The sequence below is a fragment of the Myodes glareolus genome, chromosome 10 (genome assembly GCF_982192425.1).
Source record: "Myodes glareolus chromosome 10, mMyoGla1.1, whole genome shotgun sequence".
Taxonomy (NCBI): Eukaryota; Metazoa; Chordata; class Mammalia; order Rodentia; family Cricetidae; genus Myodes; species Myodes glareolus.
Genome location: NC_142035.1, coordinates 27759762 through 27787242, shown reverse-complemented (window position 1 = coordinate 27787242; position 27481 = coordinate 27759762). Strand labels below are relative to the sequence as shown.

Sequence of the window (27481 nt, the reverse complement as noted above, 5' to 3'; positions counted from 1 at the left end):
TCTAAAATGGGTGTGTTTATAATCTTTTTATTTAAAAGCATATTTAGTCCAGGAAACAGTTTAGTGAGTAAAGGCACTTGACATCAAGCCTGGGGACTTTAATCCATTCCATCCTATAAAAGGATTCCTATTTAATCCTTTATACCCACATGGTATAAAGACAGTACTGACTCCTACAACTTAACTTCCATACATATATGGTAAATATTTTTCTTTAAAGAAAAAGACATCATTAAAAAGGGGGGTCTAGATGCAGAAATGCATTGTAGCCTTTCCACCTACTGTTACCGTGGCTGCCTCCACAGTGCAGAGAGCTCACAGGCAGGATTTTATTGTTGCCTCAGTGGAACCCTCACCCTGAACCTCCTTGCTGGAGAATGGAGGTGGTCTATCCCGTGAGGTCATGTTGTTCTTTGGACCAGCTGCAGTCATACTGTGGGGCTGCTCCCTGAGCTCCTCCTGAGGTGAGATTTGGGGGAGAGATGGGATCATCTTTTCACCTGGCGTGTTGATTTTCTCACACTGGACTTTCTCCGTAAAGGTGTGATGAGATAAAACATTCCGTGAGGACACCTTGATCACTGAATTGTTGGTGTCAGCTTTGGACACATCCAGGGATGACTGGTTACAGTGAGTTTCCGGCGGTGTGTACACTGAAGACATTAGGGTACATATCCCATCTGAGGTGTTGCTGCTCTCTGTATCCCCCCAGGAGTTACTCATGAAGTGAGCCTCAAGGACATGGAGGCAGATTCTGCAAATGGGGGCTGGCTTCTCGCCTGGGCATTTCAGGGTGGGAGGCATACTGTACCTCCTTCTATACTTTCTGCCATTCTCAGGGTTTTCACATAGAGGGGGCAAATTGAAGGTGGCAAGTGTAGGGACACTAGATCCCCTCTTCATGGGCACTTTTGGCATCATGGGAGGCCCTGTAAGATTCAAGGATCGAGTCCTCCCAGGGTGACTGTTGCCTAAGTATCAAATAGGTAGCCATCACCTGATCAAACTTCTTCTCCTGTAAAGCTTCCTTTATCTCTCGTCGTTTATATCCCATTACACCCATGATGACCATTACAGTGGGGTCTGGGTGGCTGTCGGCGCTCTCTCTGAAGGAACTGGAAGAACCTTCACTGCCATGCTTTAGCCATGGAAAGCTCAGAATGTCATTTATTCTTGGTCTTTGACCAGGGTTTACAGTTAATAACTTGGTGATCATGTCCCAGAGCTCTGGCTACAGGTTGAATTGGAGAGAATACTTCCCTGCCATGATCTTCTGCTTCAGTACAGTATAAGTATTTCCCTGGAAAGGCAGGCACCCTGTGGACATATGGTAGAGCACAACACCTAAACTCCAGATGTCAATTGCAAAGCCATTGTAGCCTTTCCCTTCAAACAGTTCTGGGGCACAATAAGGGAGGGTCCCACAGAAAGCTGCCAGCCTCTGTCCCATGATAAGTTTGGTGCCTAAACTGAAATCACTAAGTTTTATATTTCCTTTGTGGTCCACCAGAATATTTTGTGGTTTTAAATCTCTGTGGGCGATCCCTTTTTGGTGACAGTATTTGAGGGCAGATACCAACTGTTTAAATAGCCTCAGGGACTCCTCTTCTGGTAGGTAGCCGAATTGCACAATCCTGTGCATTAGCTCTCCACCCGTGGCATGTTCCATAACCATGTAAATGTTATTTGTGGTGTCGATTATGTGCAAAAGTTTAATAATGTAAAAAAAAAACAAAAAAAAGTTTAATAATGTTCGGGTGGTCAAGGTTTTTCATAATTTCAATTTCTGATTTGATGAAGGTGTTCCTGCTGCCTTTTTGAAGAATTTTTACTGCTAGCCTTGTCTAGGTGAGTAGATGGCTAGCCAGTTTTACTAGCCAAGTGTTCTTAGGATTTCATAGTGTTCTGTTAAAACCTTTTCACCAAATCGGGTGGGACTTTAGGTCTTGAGTTCTCTGTCACCTTCTCATCTTTGTTGATGGTAGTATCAACACCTACTAGTGATGCAAGATAAAACTTAATTAAAAGTGAGTCTAGGAGAAATATTTATAGCTATAAATTCCTGCAGTAAAAAATTATTTATTGACAATTTTAGTAAGAGGGTTGGAAGCCAGGCATAAAGGGCATAACAACAGATGGAGTCCATCAGTGACTCCATCTCAGACCTGTATAAGCTTAGTATAAGCAAGCTTATCCAGTTAAGAATTGTAGTGAAGCCTTTTGACCAAGCCTCTTTCCATGGTGACACAGAATCAAACCCTACAATGGTAGTTTGCTTATTTCCAATAGTGTGGTGTCTTGAAGCCCTGTCACCCTGTAGGTTGCCCTGGCAGCAGTATCCATCCAAGTCACTGAGCCACCTCCAATCAGCTGAATCAGCAGCTATGGCAGATAATGCATTAGAAGGGGCATCCCACATACTGTGAATACCTGGCATGTGTATGGTATGAGCATCAATAGAAACAGGTAGCGGTAGCATACAAATGAATATAATGTGTGGCTGTACAAAGAAGGAAAGGGTAGCCCGTGGGTCTATTTAAGAACAGTATGTTTAGTAGTCACTCATGAGACATGGCCTGTGTCAATCTGTCCTGGCAGATGAGCTGTATTTAGAGGCTTCACTTTATTGGTGACCTAACAGGAAAATGAAAACTGGCAAGTACTGGTTTAGCCACAGTGAGGACAAGAGATGTGGGAGGAAGAATATAATAGAGCTCAAGAGGAATCAGAACTTCTGGTATTTTCCATGGGTCAGCTCACAGCCTAGGGAGACATCCTGAGAATTAGGAAGCAGATGTCCTTACCCAAGTACAGGCCATCTGCTCTCAGATGCCACTAGAGGCTGCTCATTGGGTTTGTGTAAAGTCTGGTCACAAAGGGAGTCAACATGGAATCAGAAATAGCTAAAGCTACTGGAATTTATATAAAATAGCATAATGATACTGTGCACCATCCGGTCCTGTGAATCCTGTTCCCAGTTGTGGGCTCAGCATATATATGCTATGATGGGGCACATGCATATGTAAGTGGCAAATAGCTTGCCAGTAAGGGATGCAAATATACCCTCATCTGCGTGGATATCATCACAGGTTTATTTCATGCACTTTTATGCAAGCAAGCAACAGGTGAAGCTACCATCAGTGTCTCCCCCGACTCAACATGGCGTGCACACCCACAGAGAATTGACAGTGACAGATACATGGAGCCGGGATGAGGACGACCAGGTTACAATGATGCCCCCACCAGCTTTATGATTCTACTGGGTTTGGGGTAACTGAAGGAAAGAATGGTTTATTAAAACAGCAGCTAAATGGTTTAGGTACCTTTCATGGGTCAAAAATGGCACTCCCAGATGTTATAGAATTTTGAATGAATTCTAGTGCTAGGAGCAGACTACGTCTTTATGGGTTGTTGACCAGGGAAGTTGCTGTGGCACAGATTACAAAGGGTTCTGGCACTGTTACTGAGTACATGCCAGGACTAGTTGATAAGGCCCTGTTCTTGAAGACGCCATATGCTTTGGTTACAGGTCATAGAGAAAGAAAGCTGAGGAACCTGGAAGTTCCCTCCTCACTGGCTGGCCTTCATAGTGTTGAAAGGTGCTTGTATGCTACAACACCAGTATCTGCCTTCTGGCAAAATATTGACACGACTATTATGGATACAACCACAGCTTTCTGATTAAATTTAAGACTTGCTTGACCAGAAGGAATGTGTGTCTGGTACTGTAAGCCAAAGCAGAATCCCGTGGCTGCACAGTCACAGCCCCAATAGGGAAGCAACTGTTATTGTTAGGTTAAGTGGACGATCATGATAAGTCTGTCTCCTAAACTGCCTTCTAAATACTTGTGCTTCCTTACCCCATAGACCACTGTTGCTGCCAGCTGCAGTCGATCACAGAAGGAAACTTCTTTCTTGGAAATGATGGTGTGTGACGGAGCCTCATAACCACTGGTGAAGAACCTGAGAATGAGTGACTATTACTGTGTCATAGGGACTGAATACTTAATCAAAGGCACACATGTGCATCACCCCCTCCAAGGCTCAGGGAACATTGCGGAAGAGGGGACGGGAAGATTGTAAGAGCCAGAGGAGGGGGTAGAATATTGTGTACCATTTGTTTGTTTTTCCCAGAATGGAAGCTCACCATCTAAAGAAATAAACAATTCACAAATCTGGGGAAGTCCCTGAGGCTAAAGGATTCACAAGATCCCTCCCCAAGGTTACCAATATAAGACACAACTGCTGAGGGAGAGATCCTCCTACCTGTGGAGCTGTTTGCAAACCCCGTAGAAAGCTCGAGTTTGTGGCTCTTGTGAGTTACCACCTATGAAGCGTGGGCATTTCAGTGTTGTAGTTGGTTATGAGTCACTAATGCGCTTGCAATTAGCCCCAGATTCTTGTAAATAAACCTAATAAACACATTGGTTTGTCATGATGGACTTTGGTAGAATTGTTACTTTGGTCTGTCATTGGTTCCCTATCTGAGGTGAGTAGAAATTTGTTTGTGATTCCCCAGGAAAAGTCACGTAACACCACTTATGCCCTCATTGACCCTGTTTGTATATCTGGGCCACACCTCCTGAGGGTCCCACAACTCCTGAAAAGAGCAACTCCTGGTGGGAACCTAGTAGCCAAACTCATGAGCTTGTCCTTGACGTTCCACATCCAACCCATAGCAAGGACTTAAGACAATAATGATAATAATGAGGATAATGATTATACTTCATTGTGTTGTTACTAGTTAGGTAGTAGACATGCGTGATGCTGTAGTGGACTTTTCAAACTGTTTCTACTATTCTCTAGTAATTATTTTGGGTTTTACAATTCTTATCATATCACTAAGTTGTGCAGTTACCTTTTCTAAACTTTTATTGATTGATAGTTAAGAAAAAGTATGGTATCTGAGTGTTTTATTAACATTAATGGGGCTGAGATGGACAAAGCTTCACCAAAGATTCCAAAGAAGAGGCTCTGTAACTTTCTTTTAATTTATTTGTGTGTGTGTGTGTGTGTGTGTGTGTGTGTGTGTGTGTGTGTGTGTGTGTCTATGAATGAGAATGTGTAAATGTATGTAGGTGCCCAGGAAGGACAGATGAGAACGTTAGATCCCTTGGAGCTAGAGTTAGAGGCTATTGGGACCACTAGACATAGGTGCTGTGGAATCAAACTCTGGTTCTCTCCTAGACCAGACAAGTGCTCTTAACTGCTGAGCCACCTCTCTAGCTTTCTCCATTATGTTTCCCACCAGAACTCCAGGGTTCCAGTGGGCTGCCACATTTTAAATGATGAAGAAAGAACTGAGTTCAGAATCCCACAGGGAGAAAAGTATCCTTCCCGTGGATGTGGGTGATGGACCCATGTTTTAATTATGGTTTCTAGTGCTGCAATAAAACACCATGACTAGAAAGCAAGTGAGATAGAAAAGGATTTGTTTGGCTCACACTTCTTTCTATATCACTATTACTGTTCTTCATCGAAGGAAGTCAGGAAAGAAACTCAACCAAGGGCAAGAATCTGGAGGCAAGACCTGATGAAGAGGCCATTTAGGGAGGCTGTTTACTTACTTGCTCTCCATGGCTTGCTCAGCCTGCTTTTTTATAGAACCTAGAACAACCAGGCCAGAAATAGCAGCACCCATAGCACCAACCACAATGGCCTGGGCCCTCCCCCTAAATCGCTAATTTAGAAAATGCCTTGTGGCCAGACTTTTTTGTTCCTCCTTTTGTCACTCCAAAGTAATTTGGTTTTGACATCTCTGACTATGGAGGTCCAGGTAGCCTTCAGATACTTTGTTTACAGCTCAAGACCATCTGCCTAGGGGAGACATTGCCCAGAGTAAGCTGATCCTTCCTGTTGCACACACCAATCAAGACTGTGTCCCACAGATGTTCCCACAGTCCAGACTGATGGATGCAACTCTCTATTACTAGGTAATGCAGTCTGTGTCAACTGACAAAAACTAACCCACACACTCAGTATATGAGGAGGCCACCACTCCCTGACTTCTGGGCAGGCCCATAGCCCAGGCAGTCACTACTAGTGTGCAACCAGGCCGAGACTAAGACTCAGAAGATTGTGTAGATGCTGACTCCTTGAAGGTCATTACTCAGGCTGTTGACCCCAAGGCGTCTCTAGTACTAGGGGGAATTCCAAAAGGTCTTCTAATTCTGGAGTTTGGGGGGTCAAGATCAAGGTGTCTGGAAATACATAGCAGAACATGGGCCACTTTCCTGTTTTCACATGTAGTTTTGCTGTGAGTCGCCACACAGGAATGATTGAATTCAAGTGAAAGCCTCTTCTAGTACAATGCACTCCATCCTGATGGTGATACCTAGTATCTAGCAAGTTACAAGGAGGCCTCACCTCTTAATGATGTCTCAACAGGGATTTTGAGAAACACATATACGCCACAAACCATAGCTGGTTACCATTGCATGTGCCTCTACTTCAGAGGGCCCAGCAGGTTAGCTGAAGGGCACTGAGCTGTAGCTCAAGGATGAGGTAGAAAGGGCTTTGGTAAGTTGAGTACGGGGCTGTAGTAAGGAAGGCTGCTTGGTAGCTCCTGGCTGCTTATCCACAGAATAATCACATAGAAACTGTATTATTTAAATCACTGCTTGGCCCATTAGATCTAGCTTCTTATTGTTTAACTCTTACATCTTAATTTAACCCATCTCCATTAATCGGTGTATTGCCATGTGGCTGTGGCTTACCAAGTAAAATTCCCAGTGTCTGTCTTCAGTTGGCTACATGATTCTATCTCCTTTCTCCCGGCATTCAGTCCTGTCTTCCCTACATTCGTAAGTTCTGTCATGCTATAGGTCCAAAGCAGTTTCTTTATTCATTAATGGTAATCACAGCATACAGAGGAAAATCCCACATTACATGACAGTTGTAAAAGTTGCCTTGTTGAGATCAAGGAGCCCAAGACACAGAAAGTGAAATATTTACTAGATGAGAATAGATATGGACGCCTTACTAAATAATAGGCCCAGTGGGGAGAAACATGGAGGAAGATTTATCAGAGAGGGTATGTGGGTTTGAGCCAGGAGCGCTAAAGAATCCATATGCCTTCCCAGCGAGAGTCACGCAGCTCTTAGAGATTAATAAAAGAAAACACTCTTGTAGCAGCAGGTGACTGGTTCTGTCTGGTGCACCCAAGGGAGCCAGCCACAAACAAAAATCACCCTTAAGTATGCAGGCTCACAGCCCCCAGTAACACTTAGATCAATTAAACATGTTTTACAAAGGAAAGAATTCCATGGTTTGCTTTTGAGTACAAGTTGGGAGATTTAGGATGTAAAATATTTTTATAGCCATCTAAGGTATATAAAAATTTAGGCTTCTTACAAATGTAGAGAAAATTACCATGCATTACAAAAAGATTGTGTAGAATAGAAGCCTATCTTATATATACAATAACCAAATGCTGATTTAGCTGGGGTAAAGACTAGGGTTTTAAAATGTAAAATTGTTCAGGACAGGCAGTATGTGGCTTTATCTCCAGCACTAGGAAGGCAGAAGTAGGTAGATCTTATGTGAGTTCAGGGCCAACCTAGTCTAAATATTTAGTTTCAAGCTAGCCAGAGCTACATAATGGGTCATGTCTCAAAGGAAGGAAGAAAGGAAGAAAGGAAGGAAGGAAGGAAGGAAGGAAGGAAGGAAGGAAGGAAGGAAGGAAGGAAGGAAGGGGAAGAAAGAGGAAGAGTGTGTGTGGAAATGTCCAAATTTTACATCTGAATATTAGTGAAAACAGCATTTATGAGTCACTTGGCAAGTGTTTACTTTTATGGTTTTAACTGTGTAAACTTTTATTTAACTTATAAGTTGTAGATCCAGGTAACTAGAATTACTGGTAGTTGGACAAAAGTTTGCCATCAGTATTCCTCAGAAACCTGTGAAATGGGTTTCTGTCAGCCAGAAAAAGCTATCATTTCCCTTGTCTCTCCTGCTTTTGGCAAATAGGGCATCAAACTCTGTATTATCTTTTAAAATTACTATTATTCTCTTATTTTTTTCAACACGTAGCAAAGCCCCCATACTAGTTCAGGGTTAGTCTGCAATCTGCCTCCCTTTAAATTGCCAGGATTTTCTGGCTTGCCTACCTCTGTGGGGGTCACCGTTCCACACCACCCACCTCCCACGAGTTCCATATTGTCCTAGGGGTTAAAACACAAGACACACACACACAGATACAGAGTTTGAGTCATCCTCAAGAAGAGAATGCCCAATTTATTCAACTTAATCCAGGGTTAAATACTTTTGGCCTCAGTAAAGAAAAACTCCTCCCACCCAGAGGGGGCTGGGGAAACTGGCGCCTGTGAGAGCTTCTCCTCAGGCAGGTGGTCGAGGGTGCATGGTAGTGTCAGACAGGGTAGATGGGACTTGGCGCTTGAGCTTCTTTCAGGCAGGTTGAGAAATTACCATTTTAAAGTAAAATAGACCCCTCAGGCTATTGTACCATGCTGTAGCAGAAGCAAGCTCAGAACTTAGCAGGAAGCGTAGCTGGTTAGCATAAACATTACTTGCATCCTGTGTTTTGGCCTCAAGGAACAGGGAGGACAGGGCCTCACATACCTCCTTCCTGCAGCTATCCCCCCACCCCTCCAGCAAGGCTTCCCCCTTTTTCTATCCTCTCTGCTCCCGAGAGGTAGCCATTGCTGCTATGGCTTCCCCAAACAAACCTTTCCACCCACAAAGTTGCCTAGCTCAATGGTTTTGCTGCACCCTCTCTTACACCTGGTAAGGGAAAACGGCCCACCCTGCTCTTCTTAACCCAACCAACTGCCAATTTGGTTTTTATGGGTGCAGATCATTTGCCTCCTGCCACCCACTATATTTGACTCCAAAATTTGGAGTCCACCTCTTGAGCCCTCTCTCTCCTCCATCTACTCTACATACTAGTCTCTCCTTTCCAACGCACTCTAGAGCAGCCTGTTCCGTCTCTGTGTGTCTTTCTTGTTGACTCCCTGGATCCTGCTCTAAAAGTTGCCCCTGTGCATCAAGCAAGCTCCATAAAACCTTCTCGGTGCCCATCACATGGAAAGGGACACATTTTCACTGTGATCCAAGGTATCTCTCTGACTAGCGTCTTTCCCTTTGGGGATGTCCTTGGGTTGAGACTCTGTCACCAAAACACTTAGCTTTCTCCCTCCCTGTGTCTCCAATTCTGTACATTTGGAATTCCCCTTCTGGTGGGACTCTTACAGCCTCTTCCCAAAGTCTTTCCTACCTCCTCCTTGCTCTGCTCCTGGACATCTCCCTTCCTGCTCTCTCTCTCTGAACCTGAACTAACCATGAACTGTTCAACTCCCTTTACCTGTCTCCTTAAGTCTCTTTCCTCCTTGGACTCAGAGATTTCATTAAAGTCTTGATGTATTGCTATAAAGGTCTTGAGCTCAGTACAAACTCGACAATTGGTGTCAATGGCCAGAAAATGGCACGCTTGATTTCCAAATATTGTAACATCTTCTGCCACCACACAAACAAATGATCCAAAACCTCCCTTATTTCCAAGCCTTCTTTGCCTTCTGCTCTTGCCCCTCCCTCTGATCACTGAGTTCAGTTTTATAGAGATTTAGCTATCCTTTGGGTGGAGCCAACATTGGAAAACTGACACATGCAGGTCTACTCGACTAAAAGTCTGGCTCTGGAGATGGGATTTGGCCTGCTCACTCTAGACCCAAGCGTGTTTGTTTAAAGGCTTCCTCCAAAGCCCCTGTCCTGGATCAGACTGCCCCTGACTCTGTGACAGAGAAGAACAAAACAGAACCACGGAATAAAGACCACGTGCTTGAGACGGCTAAGAGGTAAACTATTCCCAACAGAGGCTACAAATGACCACGCAAAATCACATTTGTTTAACTTGCTGAATACCCCCCTCTTTTTCTTGTTTTTTTTTCTATTTTTGACACTTTTGCTGAAATTTTGACTTTATCCCAGGATTTTAAAGTTTATTTGATTTTTTAAAAAATCTGTAACATCCTAAGCAAAAAGGTAGCCTAAAATCTATAACAAAACAGCTGATCACACTGCTGGGCAATAGTGATATACACCTCTAGTCCCAGTCCTTGGGCAGAGGCAACTGGATCTCTGTGAGTTTGAGGTCAGCCTGGTCTACAGAATGAGTTACAAGTCATCCAGAGCTAGACAGAGAAACTCTGTCTCAAAAAACCAAAAGGGGAGCTGATATATGTATAGGTAATCTTAATTTGCTTTACAGCACACTATACATATATGTGTGTGTGTGTGTGTATGTATATATAGACTTGAATTCAACTCTTGTTTAGAAAACTAGATTTTTTTGAACTAAAGAGGCATCAAGAGGCCTCTAAGATTTTTTGGATAAGGAACAATATATGTTTGATAAATTTCTAGGATTTATTCAAGTTGGCAGAAGCTGAATTAAAGATATGTTTTTAACCACTTATGGCTTTGCTGTGTTCAGCTTTAGTTGTTTGGATAAACTGAGTCATAGAAAGTTGTGATATTTTATAAAATTACACTTTGAAAGAACTAAAAAAAAATAAAGTTCCCAGTTTCTCCATGGACTACATTAATAGTTTAAGGTTTATTTTGATAATAAAGGATCTTCAATGAAAAAATCCTAATTGTATTAAAGGTACCAACTCATAAACTGTTAGAGATAATTAAGACACACAAGCTACTGGTTTGTTACCTTAAAATGATCAACTATTTTAATATGCTTAGAACTATATTTGTAATCATGAGAAATACAAATGTAATTTTTACAAGGACAAGCATTGGCATTCTGTTCATGTTGTCAAAGTTAAGCCTAAAGGAAATAACTGAAAACAAGTAAAGTTTATTTAATGTAAAATAATATTCAAAGTCAGAGACTAGATAATGGCCCTCAAATCCCTCAGAGAAAGCAGCTGAATATGGTGTTTACTGGAAGGGAGGAGCCGGGAAGAGCTCCCCAAAAGACAGAAATGCCAGCTTCTGGCAGCAGCCCTGAGGCCACCTCCAAAGATGATGTGGCACAAACAGACTCCACCCAAGACCAGCTACAAATGTGGCAACATTGGCACCTGGGCAGAGGATTGCCCCACACTTTACCTGCTGCTGGGAAATGTGCAAACTGTGGACAAATGGAACATTGGTGGTCGACTAACCGACTGTTGCCACATCCACGGCTGTCACGCCGGTGTAGCAGAAATGCTGACTGGACGGACTGTTGCCATAGGATCGGAGCCTGTGCTCCACGGAGCTGTGCCCCAGGCTGTCCCTTGGCAATCAGCTGTGGTCATGATGCCACCTGAGTTGCCACCTGCACTGACTCGACCTCGCTGCCCTTGGCGCCGATATGGCTGTCTTTTCCTTGTCTTTCTGTTCTTTGTGATTCTTGCATCTTGCCGACAGATCAGACTATTCCAGGAAGTTGCGGATACAAACAAGACTGCTGAGGACATTTTGAGCTCTGCCCCACCATTCATTAAAGCCTTTAAGGAAGTAGCCAGTTCTGGGAATTGGGGGTCACCGTTAGGATAATTCCTTGATGATGTAGAGCAAAAGGAGTTGCTTTTATCAGGAGAAACCTTAGAAGCCTTCTGCAGAAAAACAGTTGCAGCAGTCCCCATCAGACATCTGCCTGGGGAATACGTGCAGTTGCAAACAGGAGGCCTATGAAACCTTTCTTGTGGGCAGAAAAAGACCTAGGCTGATAACAACACCTGAGTCTGAGAATCAGGAAGGGAGGAGAGTTGAGATCTATGGTGTGAGACGAGTTTCAGAGAAGTTTGAGATCATGTCTTTGAAATTTCCTAGCAGAATATTTTCCCAGAAAGATAGTGGCCTTCCCATCTCCCACCCAGGACATTCTGAGCACAAGGTCATTTAGCTCAACCCAGCCAGCCACCTGGTACAGGCTGATAAAGATGGCCCAACTCAAGAACAGTGGCCTCTCTAAAAACAAGAAAAAAAGGCTACTTAACAAAATGTGAGGGAGCAAAAGTCCTTATACCCATGCCAAGGCATCTTCAAAGATTCTCTTTGTAAACTGTTTTATGCTGTTCTTTTCTATTTTATGATCTGATGATGCATGCCTTTGCCAAGTTCTTTGATTGTAAAAGAATATAAACCTTGCGCTGATTGAAGTAAAGTTGCAACAGCATATTCAACCACATTGAACATGTCTGTCTGTCATTTCCTCGCCGATTCCTGAATTCTCCTGAGCCTTTGCCCTTGTTCTCCCTTGGTCTGTGGTCTCCACGAGAGGCGGTCCATGGCAGACTGTGCCTTGCCTCCTCCAAGTTTCCACAGGAAAATTTCTCAGATCTTCTGAACCTGGTAGCCAAAAACTGCTGCTGCCCTGGGACCTCTGCCCCCAACAAAACCACTGAGATCACCATGGAGGAGCCTAGGCTGACTGAATAACAGATAGGTCTCTGTCATTTTTAACTGATATGGAGGCATTTAGTCTATCCTTCGGGCTTATTCCACGAAAGTGTATCATCAGATTTTTATAATGGAATGTTGAACCCCAACTTGTCCTAGGGTCTTTTTGACAATTTAGCAGCCACCTGCTAAAATTAGCAGCAAAGTAACCTCAGCCAGCTCCTCTCTTGAAGCTGCAGTTGCCTGGTCAGTCCTTTCATAGAAAGCGCTTCCTCCTTAAAAACTTTCTGGCTTTACAATAACTTTGGGGGCAAAAGATGGACATACTTGGGGGAGGGGAGTGGAGGTAGAGGGAGGGAAATGGGAGGAGGTTGAAATTTTTGATAAATAAAATTTCACAAAAAGATGGACATACTACTTGCTGATGATAAAATTTGAGAGTTTTAAGGAAAGTTTAAGTTACATGAGCCTCTTAAATAATAAAAATGTTGCTGGGTGGTGGAAGTGTATGCCTTTACTCCCAGCACTCAGGAGGCAGAGGCAGGCAGATGTCTGTGAGTTCTAGGCCACCCTGGTCTACAGAGCAAGTTCCAGGACAGTCTCCAAAGCTACATAATGAAATCCTAACTCAAAAAATCTAAATAAACAAATAAAAGTTTTGAAACCGATCAAAATCCTGCCACTGCTTCCCATGTGTCATACTGGACTTCTGGGGACACCCCAAATAGAAACTGTAACATTTCTATCTTATATGAGGCAGTGGTTAAGTTGAAGTTGGGTTAGGATAGTTGGGCAGAGATTTATAAAATTATGAAAATATTTGTACTAAAAGCTTTCTTACTAATATCTCACTAAACCCTGTCAGCACGACAAAATAAACTGCTTTATTCTCTGTAATTTATATTATTTCAAAGCAGTCCTAGATTCCATTTTTTAGGAGTAACCATCACCTTTAGGGAAATTTTTATCCTTAGATAAGGGGAGAGAAAACAGAGAAAGGAGGGTACAAGAGTTCTTGATCATTTGTTATGACTATTGACACTTTTCTAGGAGCAGTAGAATGTTCTGGATTAGCTCCCTAAATCCCAAACACTAGAATCCTGTTAGTCTCATGGATGTGAATGGCAACATGAAGACAGGCTAAAGGCAAAAGGCTGTTCTCTGTTTTAGCAAGAGGTATTGAAATATGGGTAGATATATTGTCTCAATTGCCTCAAATAAGACTTTGCTTCATAATGTTCATTTTTCTGCAAAGGTTGTTAGAGAGAAATAAAAAGGACTAGAAGCAGAAGAGACAGGGACAGTGAGCAAAGGCAAATCTGCCCTCAGTCAGAAAAGATTCCTATTCGACATTCGGATTAAAAATGTAATAAGCAGGTAGTGAAATCCGCATATGGGGGAATTCTCAGCTCTCTGACCAACAGTTCATAGGACTGCAGGGCATGTACCTATGAAGTCATATACCAAAGCATGGCTAGGTGTCCCCCGTGCTGACTGGAGGGCGCAGTATTCTCATTGCTGCACTGCAGAACTTTAAAGAGTATGGACGCGGTGCCAGTAAGATGGCTCGGAGCAAAGGTAGAGGCTGGGTTGCAGGAGCTTGATCCTCCCGGCGGGAGAGAAACCAGTTGGGCGCTATCATTCACATGCTGGCTTTCAAGGGAATAGCTGGCTTTTGACTTCCTTCTGTGAACAGGAGCACCTGCACATGTGCACATGCACACCCTCACACTGAATTTTATGGATGCGAATGTAACTAAACAGCTACTGTTTCTAAGGCTCAGGGAACAACGCAAAAGGGGGCTGAATGTAAAAACCAGATATTAAACTAGTTTGCTGTGAGATTGTATCTTCTAGTGCTATCAGAATCTACGCCCATAGACTATCACAGTATATGGGGTAGATGTTGGGGAGACCCAACCCATAACCCTGGTTCTCCACCTGGGTAGTGGCAGGTCATCCTACAGCTCTCCCCGTCCTTACCACCAGGGTGCGCTCTCCAGCATTGCCCTGGCCAGTTCGCCCCTTGCAGCAACGAACAAGGGTGGGGCCAGTTCTGCTTTCATGTCCTCAGGGTTGGCTCTTCCATGCCAGCATCTTCAGTGACAGCTCTACTGTCTTGCCCAGGCGAGGCTCAGGGGCCGCTCTCTGGAGCCTTGCAGCTGGTGAAGGACAGAAGCCACTCTGCTACATTTATGACTTCAGGGCCAGCTCTCCCGCTCAGGCGTAGAGAGGCTGGGTGGGAGGACATCTCTCCCCCACCCATGCCGACATATGGCAGATTAGGAGTGGGGCCAGATCTCTCACAGGTAGCATTCTCGGGCCTGCTCAGCCCTGCCTCCCGTCAACAGGATCAGTTCTACTGTGTGGTCTAGAGCAGGATGGCTACCCTGAGCGTTGCAGCTGGTAAAGGGGAGGGTCAGCTCCCTCACCAGCTGTAGTTAGTGGGCATCTTTTCCTCACCACCATTACTACACAGCAGATGAGAGAGGTGCCACCGCCTATGCCACTCTCATGCCCTTAGTTCTGGCTCACACGAACCCGTTTATAGGATCGGCTCTACCGTGCTTCCCAGGCGAGGCACAGGGCTTGTTCTTCTGAGCACTGCAGTTGATGCGGGAGGGGTGGGATCAGGTATCCCACCTATTGCAGGTGGTGAGGTTTGAAGGAGGCATCTTTCCTATACCACATGGCAGGCACGGCCTGCTTCCCTCGTGCCCTTGGGGCCAGCTCTTCCTTGCCCCTGCCACAGGGTCAACTCCAGTGTTACTCAGGTGAGGTGGGTAGGATCCTCTCTCCTGACTGCTTCGGCCAGTGAGGGGCAGGACCCCTTCTCCCTAGCATTGCAGTCAGAGGGGGTAGGGACAACTCTGTACAGCCCTATCCTATTGCTCTTGGGTGGTATCAGGAGCAAAGGCAGCAACACAGACCACTGCTTTATCGGGGCGATGAACCTAGACATGGGCCCCAGCAACAGACCAGCGCCAGGCATCACCACAGCCCTGAGTGACAGTCAAGTCCCCCAAGTCCCCCACTTCAGCTAGTTGATCACTGCTTTCATCTCTTCATGCATGCTCACTCCACAGGACATGAACCATTCCGTTTCTCTCTCTCTCTCTCTCTCTCTCTCTCTCTCTCTCTCTCTCTCTCTCTCTTTCTCTCCCATACCACACCATATATTAGTGCCCATTTGCCTGGCTCCCCAAGATACTAGGCAGCCCATGTTTTCTCCTCAGAGTCCAGGGCAGACTATGTCAGGCTTGTGTGTGGGTCTCCTTGTCCTGCTCGGTCTATGGTGGCACTGGACTGAACCATTCTTCCTCCTCTGATCCCAGGGCAGTGCCCAACAGTGTTATTTTTAATCGTTATTTAATTGTGATAATTTCCATGGGCTAATATTTAGATTAACTTTTTTTCTGCAAGCATTGTATCTAAGGGAAAGGAGCTGTTTGGGGGGAGGGGTGATCTGTAAAGAATATAGAGATGGCAACATTTTGGTTCTAATAAAATTTCCCCTGTGAGTTCTTTAAAGCTAAGTTGGGTGGTAGCAACTAGTGAAAGTTTAGCTAATAAAATTAATAAGTCAGTTATTTCACATGTGCCGAAAAACAAATGAGATATTGCAACTGTTTTAAAATTGGCGTTCTTATCAGAATACACAAATAAATCAGAGAAATGAATTGCTGCTCCTCATTAATATAGATTCTCTGGCTGAAGTAAGGATTTGCAGTGAAATATGGGTTACTTGAGGAAGTCATATTCTGTCGTATCTTTTTTTTTGGTTGTCTTTTATTTTATTTTTATTTTTTCAGCAGATTTTTTTATTACTTTATAAATAATACCAATCAAAATTTCCATTTCCTCCCCTCCTCCCACTTCTCTCCTGCTCTCCCACACAGCCTCTCCCCCAGTCCTGAGAGAGGGGAAGGTATCCTGCCCTGTGGGAAGTCCAAAGTCCTCCGCCCTACATCCAGGCTTAGGAAGGTATGCATCCAAGTAGAATAGGATCCCAAAAAGCCAGTACATGCAGTAGAGACAAATCCCAGTGCCATTATCATTGGCTTCTCAGTCTGCCCCAATTGTCAGCCATATTCAGAGGGTCCAGTTTGATCTCATGCTCTTTCAGCCCCAGTCCAGCTGGATTTGGTGAGCTCCCAATAGCTCAGGCACACTATCTCAGTGGGTGGGCCAACCCCTCGTGGTCCTGACTTGCTTGCTCATATTCTCCCTCCTTCTGCTCTTCAACTGGACCTTGGGAGCTCAGTCCAATGCTCCGATGTGGGTCTCTGTCTCTATCTCCATCTGTCGCCGGACGAAGGTTCTATGGTGATATTCAAGATAGTCATCAGTCTGACTACGGGACAAGGCCAGTTCAGGCACCCTCTCCTCCACTGCCCTGGGTCCTAGCTGGGGACATCCCTGTGGACACCTGGGAACCCCTCTAGAGCCAAGTCTCTTGCCAACCCCAAAATGTCTCCCTTAATTAAGATATCTTCTTCCCTGCTCTCTTATCAGTCCTTCCTCCATCTCAACCATACCACACTCCAAGCTCTCCCCAATCCTCTCTTCTCCCCTCTCTCCCCTTCCCCTCCCCACCCTCACCTTTATGCTCCCAACTTTTGCCTGGAGATCCTGTTTGCTTTCATCCTAACATTGGGTACACCACAGAGGGAAGAAGGACAGGATGTCAGAGACTTCTGTACTGCCCCATGTACCAGAGACCTATTCTTGACAGCCAAGCTAAGCAGTCAACCAGTGTGCAGGAAGGGATGAACTGATACAGCATAGTACAGGATCCCTCATGAAACCAAGACCAGACCTGCCAGATGACCTGTGCTGGCTGTGCTGAGACTTGTGGTCAACTTGAAGGATGTTATGCTAAGAAAATAACCCTTAAAGGGGAAATACTGCATATGTGGAGCCTAAAGCAAAAATCTCCATTAGTGATAACAGCAGGATGGAGAGATGTTCTAGGATGTGGATGACAGTATGGAGGAGGAAGAGTGCTTCATGGAGAATTAGTGCTGCTCTCAGCACGGGGAGAAATGGTGCATTCAGAAGAAAGACATGCTCATTCCAGTATCAGAATATTTATATAGACAAAAATCAGGACAATAGTTTATTGTTTAGATATATAAAAAGTTTATTAGAGAAGAGAAAATTATTTCTTTATTCAGAATTATTTGTGTCAAATGTCTTCTTGTATGGTGCCTGTGACTTTCTTGGCAACACTTCTGCAGAGCAATCTTATGCCCAGCTCTCTGGGGACATCCTCGGCGGCTGCTCTTCACCTAGACACACAATGCATAAAAATCAGCAGTCACTCAGCTTTTGCTACCTAGAACCTTTTATTAGAGGCTGCCTTCATGGTTCAGTTCTCCAGGAATCAGGGATGCCACTCTCTAAAAGAGGACCCAGTATAAAAAGCCCCCAAAGCGGCCATGAGTGTTTTGTATGTCTGTCCCTTGTAGCTGACCATCTGTCTGATGGGGAAGCAGTGTCCCTCCTAGGTGATCAAGGGAACAGTAACAACAGCGGACTCCATACAGTAGATGCAGGGGACTGAGCAGCACCTCACCCTCACACGACTCCTGCCAGGACAGAGAGGCATCGCCCTCAGTGAGGAAAGTCTCTGAGCTGCCTCGGACACTGTTTCCCCACAACAAGGGGTTAGTACAAGGGCCTGGGTGCTGTCTGGGTCAGCAGATTTTTTTTCTCTTTTTCATCTCAGACCATCTTTTTTAAGTCTCTGGCTCGGGCCCAACTTCTCTTTCAATCAGAAAGACCCTCTTCCATCGAGGAGACCTGAAAACAAGGTATTTTGGTAAGATTACCAAGTGTTCAGTTGTCCGTCACCTGGAACCAATCACGCCTTCCCCACGGAAGGAAACATCACCTGTGTGTCCCTCTTCCATCCAATGTGTTAGGGTTTGACTGGCATCTCCTGCCCCAAGGACCATGCAGGCAAAGCTGGACTCAGGCTTCTGAGTGTATTCCCAAGAGTCTCTTTGGTAGCCCAGCATAGGGTCACACAGGCTGCGAAGGCACTAGTCTTTGCTGACCTGGGACCATAAATCTTCAGCAATGTTAATGTCCCTACAGAGTGTCAGAAGGAAAACACCTTAGATCTTTGTGTGAGATACTGTTGAAAATAATATCTTGGGGTGTACTAGAGTGTGGGTCTAAGGAGGGGTATGAATCTGACCGCTTCCCAGAAGTTGGGAATGTGGCAGGAGACTGTGAGTTGCCCAAATGAACACCCTCACTGTCAGACAGGGGGTCTCCATTGTTTTCCCACCAACAGATTCTCATCCATGACCATTCCTGGAACCAACTCCTTCTGAGTTCAACCGTCACACATTCCAGTCTTCACCTTGCTTCCACTCAACACACAGCTGCTGGGCCTCACCTTGCACACGACCGGATGCCCTGGGGCAACGTGCGCACCATGGCATATGCTGGCTGCACATGGCTCCTGTGAAGCAGTAGAACAGGGTGGTAAGTCTTTGGGGTTGGGATGGAGACAGGCACATGGTGAGTTAGAGGAATTTTGAGGCGCTTCCAGGAGGGGAAATCATATGAAGTATGAAAACTACCTTGTTTGGAATGGAAGTCATCTCTAGTTCAAGCAAACTTCACTAGTGTCAACTGTGCATGAGTTACATTGGGAGGTGTGTGTGTGTGTGTGTGTGTGTGTGTGTGTGCCTGTGTCCCTATCTGTCCAGATACATAGTACAGAAGAATGCATCCAAGGACATGACTCAGGTTGCAAAGCAACAAGCACCAATAATAGTGTCAGGGTGAGTTGTGAAGATTTCTGGATCTTGGTGGGTGTAGGAAGCAAGCTGTCTAATGAGCTAGGGTGGTGCTGAGAGCTGCACCATAACCAATGGACTCACCTGTTTCCGTACATTCTACCTTCCCTATGAGCACAAGATGGACACTTCCTGTAATCTCATTCTTCTGTTTCTGGCTCCAAGCTGGTCAGCAATATTCATCTTGAACACATACAAACTGGTCATGCTCTCTGGGGGTCCTCTGCTTCTGTGGCGCTCCCTCTTCTAATGACTGACAGGTACCCCTGGGGACAGGAAACTGGGCTGACCATCTCTGCATGGAAGGTCTTCTGAGGCTTGTTTTCCTGATGGTCACCAGCACTCCGTGGATCCCTGTTTACAGGATATCTGAGTTCCACGGAGCACTTCACTTTGTTGGCACAACTGTGGCACCACCTGTCGTTACGAATCTACCTAGAGGGGACAGTCAGGATGGTCATGAGCTCAGACCTGCCTCCCAGAACCCTTTCTCTGTCCTCAGCGTCCCAGGTGATCTGAGAAGGGCATGGCATGCCCTGTCCTCTCCAGTCTTCATCTGCAGACACAGGAATGCTTTGCCCTTAGTTTCAGTTGCTGTGGACCCAGTTTCCCACGGGCACACAGCCATCTGAACTTCTTACCTGGCTCTCTCTTGTGCCTGCAAGCATCCTCAGCACGCTGCTCTCCACTCCCCGGTATCAGCTTCCAGGAAGCACAGTGCCTCCAACAGCACTTGAAACAGACACAAGAAAGTGGCCTCTTAGGAGAAACATGCAGGACTTCCCTTTGACTGTGCTGGCTCTGGGCTGTGATGGGCCCTTAGTCTGATTCCTCCTGAGAGCCTGTCCGCATCATTCCCTCCACCAACCCTTCTCCCACATCCTTGCCCAGCCTTGGGCCACTGTCCTCTGCTATCTGCCTACATCTAGGGCAAGTCTTTTTTAGGAAGGATACTGTGGGATTTGTGTGATAATATATTATCGACAAACCCCTCAAATGGGTGTGTTTATAATCTTTTTATTTAAAAGCATATTTAGTCCAGGAAACAGCTTAGTGAGTAAAGGCACTTGACACCAAGCCAGGGGACTTTAATCCATTCCCCAGGACCCACATGGTATAAAGACAGAACTGACTCCTGCAAGTTAACTTCCACACAAATACAGTAAATATTTTTCTTCAAAGAAAAAGACATCATTTTAAAAGGTGGGGCCTAGATGCAGAAGTGCATTGTAACCTCTTCACCTACCTGTTACCGTGGCTGCCTCCACAGCACATATAGCTCACAGGCAGGATTTTATTGTTGCCTAGGTGCTCCCTCTTTTCGGTCGGCAGACAACAACATAAACTTCTCAGTCCTTTAATAATCCTACTCTGTATGTTCTTCCAAACCTGCCTTTTAAAAGGGACTCTGGGTGCAATTTGTCGCTGATTCTTGATGCGTCCCTGGGGTGTTTCTGGGGAGGATGGGCTGAGGTTTTTTTCTTGTTCAGTGGAACCCTCACCCTGGGCCTCCTTGCTGGAGAATGGAGGTGGTCTATCCCGTGAGGTCATGTTGTTCTTTGGACCAGCTGCAGTCATACTGTGGGGCTGCTCCCTGAGCTCCTCCTGAGGTGAGATTTGGGGGAGAGATGGGATCATCTTTTCACCTGGCGTGTTGCTTTCTTCACACTGGACTTTCTCCGTAAAGGTGTGATGAGATAAAACATTCCGTGAGGACACCTTGATCACTGAATTGTTGGTGTCAGCTTTGGACACATCCAGAGATGACTGGTTACAGTGAGTTTCTGGTGGTGCGTACACTGAAGACATTAGGGTACATATCCCATCTGAGGTGTTGCTGCTCTCTGTATCCCCCCAGGAGTTACTCATGAAGTGAGCCTCAAGGACATGGAGGCAGATTCTGCAAATGGGGGCTGGCTTCTCGCCTGGGCATTTCAGGGTGGGAGGCATACTGTACCTCCTTCTATACTTTCTGCCAGTCTCAGGGTTTTCACATAGAGGGGGCAAATTGAAGGTGGCAAGTGTAGGGACACTAGACCCCCTCTTCATGGGCACTTTTGGCATCATGGGAGGCCTTGTAAGATCCAAGGATTGATCATAATGCCTGGGCTTAAGTTGTTTTATAAAGCTGTCCTCCCAGGGTGACTGTTGCCTAAGTATCAAATAGGTAGCCATCACCTGATCAAACTTCTTCTCCTGTAAAGCTTCCTTTATCTCTCGTCGTTTATATCCCATTACACCCATGATGACCATTACAGTGGGGTCTGGGTGGCTGTCGGCGCTCTCTCTGAAGGAACTGGAAGAACCTTCACTGCCATGCTTTAGCCATGGAAAGCTTTGAATGTCATTTATTCTTGGTCTTTGTCCAGGGTTTACAGTTAATAACTTGGCGATCATGTCCCAGAGCTCTGGTGACAGGTTGAATTGGAGAGAATACTTCCCTGCCATGATCTTCTGCTTCAGTACAGTATAAGTATTTCCCTGGAAAGGCAGGCACCCTGTGGACATATGGTAGAGCACAACACCTAAACTCCAGATGTCAATTGCAAAGCCATTGTAGCCTTTCCCTTCAAACAGTTCTGGGGCACAATAAGGGAGGGTCCCACAGAAAGCTGCCAGCCTCTGTCCCATGATAAGTTTGGTGCCTAAACTGAAATCACTAAGTTTTATATTTCCTTTGTGGTCCACCAGAATATTTTGTGGTTTTAAATCTCTGTGGGCGATCCCTTTTTGGTGACAGTATTTGAGGGCAGATACCAACTGTTTAAATAGCCTCAGGGACTCCTCTTCTGGTAGGTAGCCGAATTGCACAATCCTGTGCATTAGCTCTCCACCCGTGGCATGTTCCATAACCATGTAAATGTTATTTGTGGTGTCGATTATGTGCAAAAGTTTAATAATGTTCGGGTGGTCAAGGTTTTTCATAATTTCAATTTCTGATTTGATGAAGGCGTTCCTGCTGCCTTTTGGAAGAATTTTTATTGCTACCCTTGTCTGGGTGAGTAGATGGCTAGCCAGTTTTACTTCCCCGAATCCTCCACGGCCAAGTGTTGTCAAGATTTCATAATGCTCTGTTAAGGCCTTTTCACCAAACGGGTGGGACTTTAGCTCTTGTATTCTTTGCCACCTCCTCATCTCTGTTGATGGCAGTATCAACACCAACTAGTGATGCAAGATAAAACTTAATTAAAAGTGGGTCTAGGAGAAACCTTTGTAGCTGCAGTAAAAAAAAGATGGCTGTCCCAAATAGCCTAATGATACATGTTAAGGTAATAGGAAAACAGGAGCAAGCCAAACTCAGAAGAAATAGAAGAAACACTCAAGTTCAGAGCAGAAATGGGTGAAATGGGAACAAAATAATACAAAGACCAATGCAACAAAGACTTGATTTTTTTAGGGGCAAATATAACAGATACAATCTTAGCCAAAATAACTAATAGAAATATTTAAGTTTCAAGTTATTAATATTAGAGATAAAATAAGGTAGTATTACCAGAAATACAACTGAAATCCAGACAATCACTAGGGAATGTCTTTAAAATGTTCCAGTGAGCCAGGCGGTAGTGGTGAACGTCTTTAATCCCAGCACTTGGGAGACAGGGGGTGGCGGATCTCTGTGAGTTCGAGGCCAGCCTGGTCTACAGAGTGAGTTTCAGGGCAGGCTCCAAAGCTATAGAGAAACTCTTGTCTCAAAAAACAACAACAAAAAGTTCCAGTGAACTGGGAAAATCTAGATTAGACAAACTTCTAGACACACATTAGCTACCAAAACTCAACAAAGAGGCTACAAAACACCTACACTGAAAGATGGTCAGAGCCAGACACAGTGAATGACAACACAGAAGCATTTTCTGGACCAAGCAGGGCACGTTCCCATCTGCCCTACAGCACTGTGACCTGCGTGAGCTCACTCCAGACAAAACTCTCAGCACGAGGAGGGAGAGTGGAAGTCACACTCGTGACGAGCTATTGATAAGTGATAGTTTCCTGGGGAGGTAGAACATCTCTTAATGTTGTGGCTGCTTAACATCTGTTAAGGTGGACAGATCACTCTCCAGCAGAAGGTCGTATATCCAAGAGTATAAGGACAACAGAAACTGTACTTAACATCTGTTAAGGTGGACAGATCACTCTCCAGCAGAAGGCCGTATATCCAAGAGTATACGGACAACAGAAACTGTACTTAACATCTGTTAAGGTGGACAGATCACTCTCCAGCAGAAGGCCGTATATCCAAGAGTATACGGACAACAGAAACTGTACTTAACATCTGTTAAGGTGGACAGATCACTCTCCAGCAGAAGGCCGTATATCCAAGAGTATACGGACAACAGAAACTGTACTTATGGCCAAAACCAAAAAGACACAAGTATGGGCAGTAGGAAGGGGAGCGTGGAGGATCTGGGAAGTGTTGGAGGAAGGGATAAATATGATCAAAATATATTGTATGAAATTTTCAAAAAACTTATTTAAAGAAGAAAAAAAGTAACAAAATTGAAATAGTAATTTAAAATAATCTCTTGATGAACATGAAAGAGGCCCAGGACCAGAGAAACTCGGTGATTTCTATCAGATCTTTAAAGAAGAATTGACGCTGATACTTCTCAGACTATTCCATGAAATAAAAAGGGGGAGGCTACTTTCAGAATCGTCCTATGAGCCTGTACTACAGAGTACCAAAACCAGGGGATACAGGAACAAGAGAAAGGTGTAACCAACATCCTTAGTGAACACAGATGTGACAGTCCTTCGTAAGAGCACTTACTTCTTTGCACAAAATTCATCACGTGAGGGCTGCAACCTACGCCAACTGAATAACAGCGCCATGCAGAAACAGAAGGGCCACAGTCACACGCTCAGCTGGACAGAGTGAAACTGTCATTTTTCAGGGAAAAATGCATGGAAATGGAAATCATTCTTTTGTGTATACAAGCCAGTCACACGGAGACATTTGCTTTCAAATCTGGAATCATAGGTCAGGGAGGGGGCCTGATAGTAAAATGATTAGGGATGTGAGGGGGAAAGAGGAGGGGGACAAGCATATTAGTAGGGAAATATTATCAAAGTACATCGTGTGTATATATAGAAATGTCACTATGAATTTATTTAGTTTTTATACTTAATATTTACTAACAGAAACTTTGCAAAGTAAAAAAAAAGAGACAAAGGAAATGAGTCTTTAGAAAAACTGAGGGTAATTAACAAAGAAAATTTAAAGTATGTAAAAATTAAAATCTAAAACCAGAAACATAAATTACAAAAAGTAAAATGAAGAAACTAAAACCAATACCCGCAAAGCACAAGGAGCAAAGTGAAAGGAGACTCACAGCGTGAAGCACAACAGGTCACCAGCATCCACGTCCCAAACTTCACCAATATCCGAGTCCGAATCGTTCACCAATATCCGAGTCCAAATCGTTCACCAATAACTGAGTCCAAATCTTTCACCAATGTCCAGGTCCCACAGATCACCACCAAACAGCTCTCTGCGTAAGAAGGACAAAAGTCAGCCCTAGGCAGTGCATTATATGCATAGGTGTCAGTCATTCCTCACACTGGCTCCTTGTGACATCAGAGCAAGACATGGACCAAGGGGGCATGGGCGCACTCCTGTCCTAAAGGACTGTTAGCTACTCTGCAGTCACTGCTACCGAGTGCCCAACAGGGAGCAGCATAAGGAAGGCTTTACTTTGGCTCACACATTGAGGGAACAAGGAAAGCATGGAACAGGAAGGGAGGGTGTTAGCATGTGGCTGCTTACACTGTGCTGGTGGTCACCCCACCTCTAACACCAGGCGAACAAACTGCTTCCTGGAGCTAGACCCCACCTCCTAAAGCTAGACCCCAACTTCCCAAGACAGTGTCACTCACCAGGGACCACAAGTTCAAATACGAGAGTCTACAGGGGACATTTCACATGCAAACCAAAGCAAGGACCAGCTTCACTTTAAGAGTAATGACAACAGAAATGGTAATGACGATAACATAGGCCCCCAAAGCATAAGGTCCCCAAAGCTCTATGCTTTACTAGGTATATACTCTGACATCCACCATAAGAAAGCGAGCTCAGAGAATGTTCCAATGGTGTGTGAAAGTAGGAACAAAAACACTGTGGTAACATCCGGCTGCTACAGACCTCAATCACAGCCTGCTCTAACAAAGTCAGTCAGGCTGTCTGGAAGGGGGGCTGAGGCTAAAGAAATGTGAGATTGAAAGAAATTGAGGCAGAAAACTCAGGATAGATTTGGGGGACTGCCAGTTTACTCTGGATGGCAGCAAGTTTATTTCAGAGCCGGCTGACACACAAAAGCAGAACAAAGCACAGCACAGCAGAGCTGACATCTAACCACCAAACCACTCCTGTCCTTGAGTAAGCAGTTTCTTCTGTCTGGATATGCCCTAAGGTTTGGCATCAGCAGTATTCTTCCTAGTAGACAGTGTGTTCTTTCCTCATGGCAAAATGCTCTTTCCCATGGGCTTAATGAGAACTTTCTCACAGCCCTCAGAGATACTGGAGCAAGCAAGGCAGAAAGCTTGAACTCAAATGACCTTTGAGCCAGAGTGGACTCCAGATGAAAACTGAGTCATTGTGAGCTGCCACACCTCAACACATCTACATTCAATGTTTTCATTCCTCTCTTCAAAGCTGAATTGGTATTGAAAGTATGGTAGCCTGTCGCTGGCACTGTGCTCCTATAACAAAATGTTCTGTTTCCCAAGACACCCCGGGAAAAGTTACCAATGTCTGTGGGACTGAGAGGAAGAGTTGGAGCACAGTTTCCCCCAAACAGAGAACAGAGCAGCACTAAGCCTGGACCAGAGCTTTACTTTGATGGTTAAATAGTGTCAATCAAGCAGAGATTTAGGCTGGGAGGCAGAATGGTCGTCACACCTTTAAGTTGGCTCTGGTGGCTCAAGCCTTTCAGTTCCTGCTGCCTGAGAAGCTGACAAAGAAGATGGAATGTCCAAGGCTTTCCAGTATTGCGTGAGTTCAAGACCAGCTTAGTTGTTGAGTGACTTTTCCTGGGGAACCATGAGCAGCAACAACAAAAGCCTTTCACCCAATGTAGAACCCCAATGCTAATGCTCTTGAATTGGTGGGACTTGAAAGAATGGAGTCAGTAGGAGGACGAGCGTCTTGTACAACAGCCAACTCTACTCAGAGCATCAGACAGTTCACACCCTGAGGGCTAAGAAGAGTCACCCAAGTAAAGCGTACATCACAAGGACAAGCCACATGTGGAAGAAGCATGCTTTTCATAGAGGCATATAAACAAACAACCCTCGCCAGCCGCAGCGAGTAATCTAAAATGAACCCATTCCTGCCAACTACACCTAGGAGGAACACGAAAATACATTCCAAGAATAATGTTTTTTTTCTGTGTTTTTGAAGAAACTGAGATCACAAAAATTTTGTCTTGTTTCTTGGAGTTTTTTCACAAGTATTCAGAATTCTCACATGACATCCAACCTGCAAAGAAACATCTCCGCCCTGTGTATTGACACAGGAGCCCAGCACATACGATAACAACAAATATTTCTAAATGTGTAGCCCAGGCTGACCTTGAACTCATGACCCTCCTGCCTCTGTCTCTGTCAGCAAATCCAACTGGCATGTACCACCACAACTGGTGGTGCATAATGGCTAACATACCAGGGCTTACATACCAGATCTATAATGAGATCTGGTGCCCTCTTCTGGCCTGCAGCATAAATGCAGATGGAGTACTGTATGTATAAATAATAAATCAAAAAAAAAAACTTAAAAAAAAGAGCTAGTTTCAGGACAGGCTCCAGAGAAACCCTGTCTCAGAAAACAAACAAACAAAAATATTGGGAGGACTGGCCATTTCATACACAAGTGGCAAGCCAGGAGACTTCTACTAAGGTAAGAAGAAACCAAGGAGAGGTTGTGAGCTTTGGACTGTTAGGTTCAAAGAATAAATGCAACAAGAAGTCAAGGTACTTCGTTTTGCTCTGTTATATTCACAGCCCTTGGAAGAACATCAAGCCATAGACAGCACTCAGGTAATGCTTCAGGAAGGAAATGAATGAACAAGTAAATAAGGTAACGAAATAAAAGGATGAGACCATGAATAATTGCAGGATCTGACTTCTTCAAGAGTCCTACATCCCTCAGGACTGTGGGAAAACCAGCCCCTCCATACATCCACCAACCTCCTACCTTCGACCCAAAGGTGCGGTTCGCATAGCAGCCACCAGAGGACGGAAGCGGTTGGGTTTCCCACACGGAGGGCTTTGCGTGAGGCACCGTGAGGGGCGGAGCCTACGAGCAGGCGCGCAGC

General features: G+C 44.8%; 1 protein-coding gene and 1 pseudogene across 8 annotated transcripts; both read right to left on the bottom strand.

Moving 5' to 3' along the window:
* Window positions 1-315: 315 nt before the first annotated feature.
* LOC146892804 (sperm motility kinase X pseudogene) lies at window positions 316-1717 on the bottom strand (annotated as a pseudogene).
* A 15761-nt stretch (window positions 1718-17478) lies between these two features.
* LOC148120592 (sperm motility kinase X-like) lies at window positions 17479-27468 on the bottom strand. 8 transcript variants are annotated; one of them, XM_087911124.1, is made up of 9 exons: window positions 27361-27468; window positions 24503-24661; window positions 20422-22337; window positions 19817-19907; window positions 19260-19441; window positions 18770-18835; window positions 18257-18456; window positions 17939-18165; window positions 17479-17651 (listed from the first exon to the last, which is right to left on the bottom strand). In XM_087911124.1, the coding sequence occupies exons 3-4, from the start codon at window positions 22308-22310 to the stop codon at window positions 19874-19876; spliced, it is 1923 nt and encodes a 640-aa protein (XP_087767250.1). In that variant the 5' UTR covers window positions 22311-22337; window positions 24503-24661; window positions 27361-27468; the 3' UTR covers window positions 17479-17651; window positions 17939-18165; window positions 18257-18456; window positions 18770-18835; window positions 19260-19441; window positions 19817-19873. The 8 variants fall into 8 exon arrangements, with proteins under 8 accessions (XP_087767250.1, XP_087767246.1, XP_087767249.1 ...); XM_087911120.1 differs by adding an exon at window positions 23941-24050 and having other exon boundaries at window positions 18257-19441; XM_087911123.1 differs by having other exon boundaries at window positions 18770-19441.
* Window positions 27469-27481: the final 13 nt, after the last annotated feature.

What these genes read in the sequence shown, in the direction of transcription:
- LOC148120592 (XM_087911120.1), bottom strand. Translation starts at nt 22,310, where the DNA reads ATGAGGAGGTGGCAAAGAATACAAGAGCTAAAGTCCCACCCGTTTGGT. An exon ending in GGAGGCAGCCACGGTAACAG is followed by an intron (nt 19,908 to 20,421) that starts GTAGGTGAAGAG and finishes GTCTGTTTCAAG; the next exon opens with TGCTGTTGGAGGCACTGTGC.